The sequence below is a fragment of the Trachymyrmex septentrionalis genome, unplaced genomic scaffold, assembly GCF_001594115.1.
Source record: "Trachymyrmex septentrionalis isolate Tsep2-gDNA-1 unplaced genomic scaffold, Tsep1.0 scaffold190, whole genome shotgun sequence".
NCBI classification, from domain to species: domain Eukaryota; kingdom Metazoa; phylum Arthropoda; class Insecta; order Hymenoptera; family Formicidae; genus Trachymyrmex; species Trachymyrmex septentrionalis.
The window spans coordinates 1,366,681-1,379,059 of NW_017305072.1; the positions used below are offsets into that span (position 1 = coordinate 1,366,681).

General features: G+C 33.7%; 2 protein-coding genes across 2 annotated transcripts; one reads left to right on the plus strand and one right to left on the minus strand.

Annotated features, from left to right (window-relative positions):
• Positions 1-793: 793 nt before the first annotated feature.
• On the minus strand, positions 794-5,385 carry LOC108747080 (rab proteins geranylgeranyltransferase component A 1). The gene is made up of 11 exons (XM_018484335.1): positions 4,948-5,385; positions 4,781-4,847; positions 4,054-4,245; positions 3,783-3,969; positions 3,464-3,701; positions 3,133-3,355; positions 2,848-3,054; positions 2,634-2,758; positions 2,395-2,552; positions 2,107-2,277; positions 794-1,878 (listed from the first exon to the last, which is right to left on the minus strand). The coding sequence occupies exons 1-11, from the start codon at positions 4,994-4,996 to the stop codon at positions 1,705-1,707; spliced, it is 1,791 nt and encodes a 596-aa protein (XP_018339837.1). The 5' UTR covers positions 4,997-5,385; the 3' UTR covers positions 794-1,704.
• A 1,022-nt stretch (positions 5,386-6,407) lies between these two features.
• On the plus strand, positions 6,408-9,394 carry LOC108747078 (cell division cycle protein 123 homolog). The gene is made up of 6 exons (XM_018484333.1): positions 6,408-6,721; positions 6,829-6,933; positions 7,252-7,474; positions 7,584-7,706; positions 7,786-8,045; positions 8,153-9,394. The coding sequence occupies exons 1-6, from the start codon at positions 6,512-6,514 to the stop codon at positions 8,213-8,215; spliced, it is 984 nt and encodes a 327-aa protein (XP_018339835.1). The 5' UTR covers positions 6,408-6,511; the 3' UTR covers positions 8,216-9,394.
• The last annotated feature ends 2,985 nt before the right edge of the window (positions 9,395-12,379 follow it).

The window sequence follows — 12,379 nt, forward strand, 5'->3', positions numbered from 1 at the left end:
ATATATTAACGAAAACAATACACAATTTTGATAAAGGACTGCTACAATACTTAAAAATACTAAATAGTATAATATTTAAATAAATGCTAATATAATAAGTAAGTAATTTCTCAAATGTAAAGAAATTATATAAGTTAAAATTAAATCTGTTGAAAATTATAAAAATCTTTAATTTTGAACTGTATGATTAATCTTTGCTGATATATTATTGAATTATATGAATGCTAGATATATGTATGTATATATTTGTTCAATTTTATTGAAAACATGAAATAAAAGGATAACAAATTCATTCATTCCATCTTTGTGAAGTTATGTTCTAATATAAATATAAAAGTATATACGTATTTTATATCTAAAAAATTAATAAATAATAATCATATTGTTTAATAAATTTTTTCCGATCTTTTATAAATATACAATAATGAAAGAAATTACACAAATATCTATAAAATATAAAACAATTATAAAATATGTATATTTTTAAATAATTATCTACATCCAAGACGACATAAATATTAAAATGAAAAAGGAAATATTATCAGCCTTGAACAAGTGAATAAGATATTAGAGATTTTTTCGTAAACATAAATTATGGAATGTATGAGCGGTAAATTGAAAGCGATTTATGTCTGAAAATAAAGATACTAAAATTATTAAACCATTATGTTATTTAAGTCACAAACACGGATAAATACAATCGCGTCAAAATTCGCTAAAATAACTGGTGTCTTTCTTTTCATTTGATAAATATGAATACAACAATAAAATCATCGATAAAATTATTTCTCTTCTCTCTCTTTTTCCAAACCATACACTAAAGACAATTACGTCCAAACAAATTCATTTAAATCAAGTTATGTTTGTTTCTCATGTTTATTACAGATATATCATGACGCATTAAAGGTAGAATATCCATTTATGTATAATGCGTGTAATACAAACTATCAATTCCAATATGTCACGATGTCTATCTAAATGACTAATGGGTCGTGCACATACAATATTTTATATGTAAATTACGGTATGCAATGCTGTCAATATCTACTAAAGTATCAAAGCGTGACGCCATATATCTTCCCATTCTTTACTGATAATGTTATACTGTGTATAAGGTATGTTCTGAGTCTAGTGATTACGAGCGCTACGTCTATCTAGAATGGATTTCAATATGCATCTGCATTTTCTTTATTCTCGCTGTTTAATTATACACAAAAAATTATTAAATAAAAAATACATATATATTATATATTATAACGTGTGAATCGCAGTATATCAATCCAGTGATATAATTTCATAAACTTTTCACCATCGTAAACGCACTTGTGCTCTTCTAACGAGTCTGTGTCTTCTTTGCCAAAGCTCACTTTATCAGTAAAATGTGAAATGCGAAAGCACTGCATTTGTATAGGTAAGAGAATTGGAAATAAGCGATTCAACGACGAAAGTATTCTGAAGGGACAAAAAGCAATGTGTAAAAGTGTACGAACAATTAAAAAATAATGTTAACGCCGTAAAGCTTCTCGTTACTACTATCTCGCAATCTGTACCTCATGCTCGTTTTTTTTCTTTTTTTTTCGAATATATTTATAAGAAGGAAATGCAATAACGATGAAGATAAAAGACACTAAAGGCGCAAAAGCCTTATCTGCTTTTCGACAATAGAAATGCAAAAGCATTATACTATCATTATATGATAGTTGTTCATTCTTCTTTTTCGGCCTTTTCGACATCTTGCTTCTCCTCACCCTCTACGATATCACCACCCTCGAATTTTGGACCTGGTGCTTCATCGCCTTCCAGAACAATTTCCTCTGGATCAGGCGCGCGTGGTAAAAAGTCCTCATCTGGATACATAGACTTGAAAATGTTCTTAGCCTGGAAGCAAAAAATAAAAATTCTAAAGAATTATGTAGTGCAATTTTAAAAAGTATCATTTATCAAAGTAGTTTTGGAAAAACTGATACCGTTTTGCAAAATATATATATTTATAAATAAATATATTTATCTTAAAAATAATACAAACTACAGAATATTTAGAACAGTAGTTTTTTAAATTGTATTTTATATATATAATTATTATTATCTCATATTATCAATATATACCTGATTCACAGCAAAGTCGAAATCAAGTTCAAGATCCGGTCCAGAACATAGGTGTATATTACTTGGTGCAGAATCACTTAATTTAATGTCGCTTGCAGGTAAATTCAAATATAAAGACCATAATACTTGGGGTAATGGATACTCAGATTCTTCTTTCTCTTGTCGGTCATCCTAATATAATTATTATAAAAAAGAATGTTTGCTTTTACATGATTCTAATATTTTTTATATTTTACCTCTCATAAGAGATATAATTTTATATTAATAATTTTTATAAAGATACTTTACCTGAAGATGTCGTTTATCAGGAGAGACTGTTTGAGTATGAGAATCAGAAGAACTACGCACATTGGGATCAAGCGGTTCTGCTCTCAGGAACTTATTTACGACATATGCCAGATCCTCCTTTGCATTTTTAGTACGTTTGCATGTCATGTGAACTATGACTAAAGAAAAAAAAAGAAATGTGCGATACGGACATAAATCAAATCGATTCTGAAATATATTCCTATTGATGTCATACATACATAACCCTTGAGGGCAAGCATTAGTAGATGGTCCCAATTCAATGAGAGTAACAGCTTCTTGATCTGACTTTTCCGGTGGATAATACAAAAGAGTTAGACTTTCTTTCTCACCTTGCATAATTGACCTATAACAGCGAAAAATAATATCTCCAATAAAATATTATACGCATATACATATCTTTTAAACTGTGTAAAATCTGCATGAAGAAAATACCTGTCAGTAATGAAAATTCCGCGCGAAATTTGATTTTCTCCTTCAGAGGCTACGATTTCTGGTGGCAAATGTCCTTGTCCTACGACTAAATGCTCCAAAGCCAATCTCTGTTTCCCACTGATAATGGCTTTGCATTTATCCTCGTTAACTACTACACCGTCTAATTGTCTTTTTAAGCAATAAATTCCACCAAAGACTGCACATAGTCTAAAAAGTATGAAAAATGTCAGTTTTAGACATAAAATATAGAAAACGTTTCGAAGTTTCGTGTTTTTAGGAATGCACCTGCAGAAACATTGAGGCAGTTCTCCACTTCCGTACATAGGCCATAAGAAAGGCGTATTTCCATAACGCCCAAGGCTATTGAGAAAATGCTTCGTACGATTAACGCCGTCTCTACATGACGTTCTGTCCGTTGCCATTGCAATAGCTTGCATAACATAATGCTGTACTATAGGCGTAAGATTTTTTGTATTAAGATATTCTAAGAACGTTTTATCACGGAAACCTAAAAGATAAAGAAATACATTATTATTATTAATAAAAAATTAAATAAATAAGAAAAATTAAATAAGAAAATGTATCCTTATTCGATACATTTGCATGTGATACGCACCATCAAATTCTGGACTATCGGCGCCTTGTTCCATACAAGATGTCAAAAGCTGCATCAACATTCTTTTCTCGATTACGCTAACCGTTTTGTTAGCGAACACATCGGCACGGGAGCAAGGGACTTGCGTGAGTTTACCGTCCATAAAAGTAGCAACTCTAGAGACCGCACGAAATTCGGCATAACGTGCAATGTTGCTGGAAATCAACAGTTCTACTAATTCACCACGGGCGAATAATAGCTGCAATAAGAATCACATACTATATACGTATATACATTAAGAATAATGTGTCTACAAATAAATAACTATCTACAATCTTACTTTAGGCGCCAGATCGATATTAAATCTTCTATATTCCTTCTTGATACGGTCTATGCTCCATTGTTTCACATTTTCCTTTTTATCAGCCTTGTCCTGATCAGTCTTTTCTGCACCCTCGAGGGCGGCACTATCTCCAGAACCTTCAGTCTGGGTATCTTTTGAAGATACATCAGGTAGGTCTGCATCACTGCATAAGAAAAAGAACTAGTCAGAATACACAAGATATTATCTAAAATTGTTAAACCGTTAATTTATGCAGATCATTTCTTACTTGAAAATATACCAAATTTCTCCAATGTTCTCGACTGTGGAATATTGGTCACTAGCTTTCAAAAATTTTTCGTTCGTTTTCAAATTGACATTTGTATTCCTAGTACTACTTTTAACCGTTTTTAAATCTTCTATCCATTTTTGTAAGCCATCAAAATTAAATGTAGCCCACAGTCCTCCATAATATTCGTTGCTAAACAAAACAAGTAAAAATTTTAATTAATAATAATAATAATATATGCATGAATATTGTCTTGATTACAAACAGCTTATCGTATCAAATCAGGAAAAGTAAAAGATATCTTTTTATCTTTCAACAAAAATGCATGATAAAAATTTAATCAAAATAAATCTTTAGTTTCTTACTTTTCCTCTAATAATTAAGCAAGAGAGATTATCTTTTATATAATTCTAGCATTAAGAATATTAAGAAGCTATTAAGAATATTAAAAAATAATTATATTTAGTAATAAAAAAATTAACAGCATATCAAAATGCAACAAAATTATTTCATACAATTCTGATAATTCTTTCAAAGATTTAATAAAATAATAAATACTAATATTAAATATAAATACTAACATAAATATTAAAAATAAATAAGAAAAATATTAAATATTGATGATTGTCTTTATAAGCTTATATGTCAAACGTATTTTAAACTGAACATATGATTGACAGGTGACAAATGCAGAAAGGAAAAGATACTCCAAACACCTGGTCGTTACCTGTCCAGATGTAGAACCCTCTTGCCAATTCTGCTTGCCGCTGCGGCAACGATGGACTCGGTCATACCTGTCGGAAATCATGACAGCGAGAATTACCGGTGAAAAAATTTTAGTTTCTGCCGAACGCGACGCGCAACCATTTCCCCCGTTATGATACGAATCAATACCTGTTCCTACGACGACCACATCGTATTCGGTCGGCAGATCGTCCTCCATGGTTTTCTCCCTCGGTGGTTGCCTACCTTCGGAGCTGATCGGATTGTACGGGTGTGATAATTGGTTGCGAGGATATTGGCGAATAAATTATAAATCTACGATATATCGGACGCGAACCGATCAATTCATTTTCCTTGACAGTCGATACCGACGAAATTCGCGTAAAAAAAAATCTGCCCCGCCCCGCACGCGACCCACACTCACAACTCCTCGCGCACGGGCCCTACTCAAACCCTTTTTTGCCGAAGTTTGACGGAACTGGACAGAACGAACGGTACCAAAGCAGTCAAAGGGGCGAGCGGATTAGAGCGGATATATGCAATGAGAGAAAAAGAAAAGGAGAATGAGATCGTTAATATGGATGTCTCGCTCAGTCTCGTTCATCACGAGCGTCGCGCTGCCTCCTCGCGGAGCGGGACGCAAAACATATGAGAATGTCCCAGTGACAGTTAGAGTCCCTAGAAAGAAGACTCTAGTTATTAGTCTTCTAGCAACTTAGAGATCTTATAATCAAATAACATTTTCGACTCGAGCGGATTTGCTCCTATTTGAGTTGGAATGTTCTACTATTGGTTGACGTTACATGTTCCACCAATAGGAGAGCATACAATGGGTGCTTTCCAATTGCTTAACACATCTTAATACAAACGTACACAGGAATGCACAAAGTATAGCATTGTGCACGATTCAATTGGAACAAAATGTGTACGCTATGCATTGTTGAGATCCATTTCGGATAGAGTTAGATTAAATGTAGCTTTTTCCGCCTGTATTAAATAAAAAAAAAAATAAAGTGCCGGCCACTCAACGTCTTCAAACCTCATTTATAGCCGCCGCAGTTAGTAACATGTAATTGTCACTAGAAAACAAGTTTACGCCCTCGACTGAGTACAGGGTATCAATCATGAAACTTTGTTCCTAGCATCGACGAGATACTATTAAAGACCGTCAACCCTGGGCAAATTTTTGGCGGTATAAACAGGACCCCAAGGGCTCGGAGGTAATTGAAGAATGCTGACATTATCGACAATTAATATAAATTTGCTATTATTAACACAAATATTTGGCTCATATATTATTAAATTTATGATTTTTTATTACATAAATGTTCCATATATAAATAGGCATATTTTACTGTAAAGTTATAATATCCTATATATTGCAGAGAAATTACATATAATCACACCCTTACAGAGTATGTTACACAACTCATGTTTTCACTAACGCGTACACAGTACGTGTATGCAACACACATTTTCACTAACTATCGCACGGACTCAGAACCAATCCTGAGGCGAATCGGTTTTGTGACTCTGATTATAATGACTCTATGTCGTGTAATCCAGCAGAGGTCTCTGGTAATTCATTTGACTCTGTTACCAAATTGCACCAAATCTGCAATCCAGGAAGATCAATTTTGTGGTTAAGTTGGTGAAAATTTAATGAGATTCCAATAATCTTTTAAAATATAACTTCAAATAAAGTGTAATTTTGTATAAATTACATCTGAGAAAGATGGTGAATGATTTAAAACTGGAGTGCTCCTTTTCATCTTGGTATCCAATATTCAAAAAAGATTCCTTAAAAGCTAGAATTCTTCCGATTCCCCACGAGGTTATAAAATATTTGGAGCATGATAGATTTGTATTGCCTCTTGAAGCAGCGAAATCTTTACCGAATAATTCTAAATGGGCTGACGGCTCACCAGTGACATGCGAAGAAAAAGTATTTATTAATATATTTCTATTAATATATTTTAGGAAATAATATAATTATAATCTTTATTTTTCATTTATATATATAATCAATTATAATATATAAATCTTTTTTAGAAAACGGATTATCAACCGACATTCCCTAAATTTAGTCAACAAATACAGGAAATATTAGATGAGTACAGTACAGTATTTATCAAAACAAATTGGAGTACACCTGCGGTAAATTATTTTCTACTATTTATATATTTTTATTTTACTAACATTTCTTCTAAAATTCCTATTTTTCAGAAAATATAAATAAGCTTGTATGTCAACATAAAAAAGTAGCATGTGCAGTAAAAATTAAAAATTCCTTTTCTAAAATAACTTCACATTTGATGAATCAAATAGCTTGTCACAAATTTTCTGTATTAATAGCAATATAATAGTATTATAATTTTGTAATAATTTCTTTAATGTAATTATAACATAATTTATATTAAGACAAAAAGAAAATTATAAAATAATTTATAATAGGTAATTGTAATTATGTTACAGGATGCTATGTGGCTTGCACCCACAAAGACTCTCAAATGTAACACGCTAGAAGAGATCTATTTGTTACTGAAAAGCTCCGATAGAATTGCCAAAGATCTGAACATCGTAAAATCTTCAAAGGGCTTTAAGAAGCCTTTGCCATTTTGTCTGGTGTTGAAACAATGGCGGAATATTAATCCTTGCACAGAATTTCGCTGCTTTGTTAAAGATAATGAGCTCATTGGTAACTTATCAACTTAGTTTTCTTTTTCTTAATTGTCAAATTTTATTAACTATTCTTTTTCTACTTTTAAAAAGTTAACTTTTGCGATAATAAATCATATTTTATGCAGCTATAAGTCAGAGGGATATATCGCAGTACCATAGTTCCAATGAGCCAGAAAAATATGATATACAGACAGATATCAAGAGCCTGTTTTTCGAGCGCATCAAAGACAGATTTCCATTGCGCAACTGTAGGTAGAGCACTATATTAAAATTAGTAACGATATTCGAATTCTTATTAACTTATAGAATTAACTTTACTTCTGACAGATTCCTTCGACGTTATACGACATGAGAAAGATGTAGTAAAAGTAATAGATTTTGGTACAATGGATGCAGCATCTACGAAGGAAACGCTTTTCACGTATGACGAATTACAAAATCATATTGAAAACACGCCAGAATTCCGTTTTATTGGGGAGGAAATAGGTATTCAGCCAAAATTTCCAATGCAATTTTGTGTTCCGCAAGAGATCAGCGAGTTTTTCCAATCGAGAGATAATGTCACGTTCCTGGACCTTATTCACAGGGTATGTCTTCTGGTTATTGAAGAAATACGCTTCCAAAATTTAGCGATTTATTTTAGTCTTTAGATTTGACACTTGATTACGACAATTAAAACTTTTCTTTGTTGTAGGAAGTGGAAAGTCAACGGAAAGAGCATGAAAAAGAAAATGCTAACGGTTCAGAAAGTACTTGATGTATATATAACGTATAAATAAATATTTTCCTTATATATAAACATCAGCTGTAACGCTTTTACTCACATGTATAAGGGATACAAAACTTAAGAGAAGTATTATAAATTATTGTTTACATTTTATCTTTCTCAAAAGAAGGCTAATATCTACTAATAAGTACACGCGCTAATAAATATACGCGATTACACAACGAACGGATTCTAATCTTTAAATCTTGTACATTACATTTTAGCCTGTTTAAATCCTACATTTTGAGATCATTCGATTACATCTCAGTGCCAAAAGGAATAATCGAACTTGTTCAATTATTTCACTCCTAAGTTATCAAATTCTGTTGGTTTCTTTATTCCGGGTTCGATAGACGTTATAAGAAATTCAGAATTACCTGCATGCAATACAAATCATATCATGATCTGTCGTTGAGTTGAAGCCGATAATTTTCGTAGCGTGTCATGATCTGAAGCTTTCGATTTATGTAAATGTATATAAGTAAATGCAATTAAATGCTCTTGATCACCAAATCGCTCCTGTATTTTGGGACGCGTCTGCGTGTCTATGTGTATATGTGAATGAATGTACACCAACAGGATATTTAAATACAGAACTTTCACTTTTATTCTGCCAGACTCTCTTTTTCTATCATTACATTACATAAAACGATTAAAGGCTATCCTACCGCTTGAAAGAATTATCATAATATTGCAGTATTTTTCGAGCCATCGGCCTTTTTACCGAGCGACGTCCTTTATATAGAAAATATGTCTTGTTTATGTACAATATGCAATCCTTAATACTTCAGTTTTGAAAAAGGATCCCCGATATATGTACCTCCGGACAAGTTAATACGCTGTACAGTCATATCCAAGGAGTATTTTCATCTTTCTCTCCCTTTCTATGTTTCTCTCTGTTCCTCCCTCTCGTTCTCTCATCTCATAATCTTCATAAAAACAAAAACCATAGGATGGGGCGACTACTGCTGTGTGCGATTTTATCATTTTTATCAGTGGACCATGGAACGTTTCTGAAATTCGAACTTCTCGCAAAACGACCCAACAGCTTTTCGCATCGGGCCTCGCACTTCATCTGTATAATTCTGCCGAGTATTAAGGACGAAAAATGCTTAAATTCTAATTTTTCATAACATATCGATTTCATTAATTTTTTAGTAATGCAAACACGTTTTTTTTTTAAATTATATAACATATACGTATATATTATATATATATAGTTTACGTTATGCTGAAAACCAATACAAAAGTTATTATCTTTTGCCAATTCTTAGAAAAATACTACAGAAATATTATTCTATATTTTGACGTTACTTAAAAATTGAACGTACAAACTGTCCTAAATTTCTGAATGAGTCATTTCAGATTTAAGAGAATAATATAATAAAGTGACTCTACGTTTTCCTTTATCATACTTATCGTATAATTTAGTCTGAGAGATTTAGAGATTCGGTGGGAAGCAAACCATATTTCCATCGCGCATTTATCGAATCTTATTTAAATAACTTCGTAATTCCTTTATCGTACAGTAAACACAAATAGGCGATTGCGCTTGGATTTTCAAGCTTTGGATTTCCGAGATACGAGGCAAAAACCCGTCATCTGCAAGTGCAATATGATGAAAAAAGTTGCGAAGTCGCTTCGCAAAACAAAACCTTATTTACAGAGTATCTTTTTCTTCCGCGAGCGAAATACGGCAGATTGTTTCGTCGCTGCTTTGTTACACGACAACCTCTCCCATTAGTCGCGATTGCAATTTGTGCATCGATCTCTTGTCCACAATATATACGCGAATGCCAGTCGAATGGATTTTATGTAAAAAGTCCCAAAGAGCATCCTTATATAAAAAAAACTAAGCTTGATTCTTTCTAGAGGGAAGTACGATGCCATTTCAATAAAAATAATTTACAGCATATTGCTGTTCCTATAACTAACAACAAAAACAAAGGAGAGAGAGAGAAGTGAGGATCATCCAGATACCTCTAATACGAAATAATTAATCTCGTAGATTAATCAGAATGGTACACGGTTCTTTTTACATAAAAACTCTTCGAAACGATCTCCGAGAAACATTTCTTCTCGAGATCGCGAAAGGCCATGTCCTTTCGCAGTAGATTTCGTTTTTGAAGGACATCCGGACATTTCTCAATGCGTGCATTCAGTACTACGGATCGCTCATTGTCAGTAAGCAAGAAAGGAATTAATATGTTTATTTGTTATAATATTCGTAATGTAGAATATTGATTAATTATAATAATGATAATTCTTCTTTAATATTATTATTTCTTGCTTATTATTGTTGATTATTTCTGTAAGGCCACGAGAGTGCTAGTGCGGTCTAAAAAATTAATAAACAGTAATAAGAAAGTAATAGAACAGTAATATTAAAGATTATCTACTCTACTATAATAGATAAGTTATTTCTACGAATATTACAACAAATAAACATACTATTTCTTTTCTTTCTCACTAAGAGAGAGCTCAATGAACAGTCCCTAGTATTGAATGCGCCCAATAACATCCCCTACAGCACAAAGTTGCATAAAAGTTGCAGCAACACAGCATGTTGCAGAGATTTTGCAGCGATATTGCTGTATGGGATGCGACGCGTATGTATAGCGGTGTACCGTCTAAGACATGTTCCCCTCACATCATTTTTTCTATCGTTCGTTATATACATACAAAGGAGCGCGTCTTTTTTTTTTTTTTCGCGTTCGCTACGACGATCGTTCTCCGTGATCAGTTTCGCGTTCTTACATTCACACACTCGCCCTCGGTTCTCCCCTCACAATCTGATCGCTCAAATTATTTCGACTGATTTGTGCTAGACGACATTGCATAGCTTAATGAATGTACATTTTGCGGTATACGGCCGTTTGCTCGTCCTCCGAGTCTCTCTCATCCTTTTTTTCTCCCGCCCTTTGCTCGCTCGCAAATTCATCTCCCCTTCGCTCTTTTCTTTCCTTTTACTTTTTACGTCGCTCGTTTTAATGATACTAAAGTGACGTACAACAGCATTCGCACACTCTCTCGATTCTCTTTCTCCCTTTTGCATCTCCTTTCACTCCTTCACTCGCTCTTCTTCTTTCTCTCTCTCTCTTTCGAATACTGGTAGGGTGTTGAGTGACAAAAACAGTAGTCTTAACAAACATACGATACAAAAACTCTTAAGTTATCGCCTGACGGCCAGTGTAAAGCGGGTTGTTTTATTTTATCATTACTTTTTTTCCCCCTTCTTCTCTCTCCCTTTCTTCTTCCCTCCTTTCCTACCTCTTTAAGTACCTGAAGAAGCTAGCTTTGGGAAATCTCGCCTTGATCCGCAAACGCTAAGGCCTGAAACCGAAGTGGAATCTCGGTGAATTCTGATCCTCGATCTGTCCTTACCGATGACGATCATGGAAACCGACAATTCGCGTACACCTTTGAGCATCGGAAATCGAGCTCGCCGAAATTACACCGACTCCGATCGTCGCCCTCAAACGCACTCCCCTTATCTCTTTCTCTCTTTCCTGCTCCTTCCCTTAAGTCCACGCCTCGGATTTGCCTTAACGATGAAGACTACGCACCCCTCTATGATAAATGCGATTGGTACGACTAAATTGGGTGGCGAAAGGCCCGACTATCACCGATGAATCGAGTAGTACACGCGCATCCGAGTAGTACACGTGCATGAGCTAGAAAGCTATCTCCCAATGACTCTTGTCCCCTTTCAAAAAATACGCATCTCTATTTGATGCGAGACACTCGCTCGGAATTTTATACACGCGGAGACATGTCGCTCTGACATCTCTTCGTATTTTCCTCCCTTCACATCCTATTCTTTTCTTACTCTCTCTCTAATATACAGGAAGATAGAGCTCGTTTTCTTACTTTTATCGCGGGAATAAATATATTGAACTTGTCCTCACTTTATACAAGTGGCTCGAGTAGAAACGCGATTCTCTCTTTCTTTGGGATACGCTTCTCTCGCGCGGAAATGAAGAAACACCGAGAGAGCCGCGAAAGAAAAATCCTGAAAATCGTCGTGAATGTAAAACGAAAGAAACGATCTATAAAAAAAAGGCGCTCCTTTTTATAAATCAATTAATTTGATCTATAAATAAAGCTTTCAGATTTACTTTCTTTCAATTAAAAAGTAAATTCTCTCGCATTTCT

Coding starts and splice junctions, on each gene's coding strand:
- LOC108747080 (XM_018484335.1), bottom strand. CDS start 4,996: ATGGAGGACGATCTGCCGACCGAATACGATGTGGTCGTCGTAGGAACA. Junction 4,848..4,947: donor TGTGGTCGTCGTAGGAACAG/GTATTGATTCGT, acceptor GATTTCCGACAG/GTATGACCGAGTCCATCGTT. Junction 4,246..4,780: donor AGGGTTCTACATCTGGACAG/GTAACGACCAGG, acceptor TGTTTTGTTTAG/CAACGAATATTATGGAGGAC.
- LOC108747078 (XM_018484333.1), top strand. CDS start 6,512: ATGGTGAATGATTTAAAACTGGAGTGCTCCTTTTCATCTTGGTATCCA. Junction 6,934..7,251: donor CAAATTGGAGTACACCTGCG/GTAAATTATTTT, acceptor ATTATGTTACAG/GATGCTATGTGGCTTGCACC. Junction 8,046..8,152: donor TCCTGGACCTTATTCACAGG/GTATGTCTTCTG, acceptor TCTTTGTTGTAG/GAAGTGGAAAGTCAACGGAA.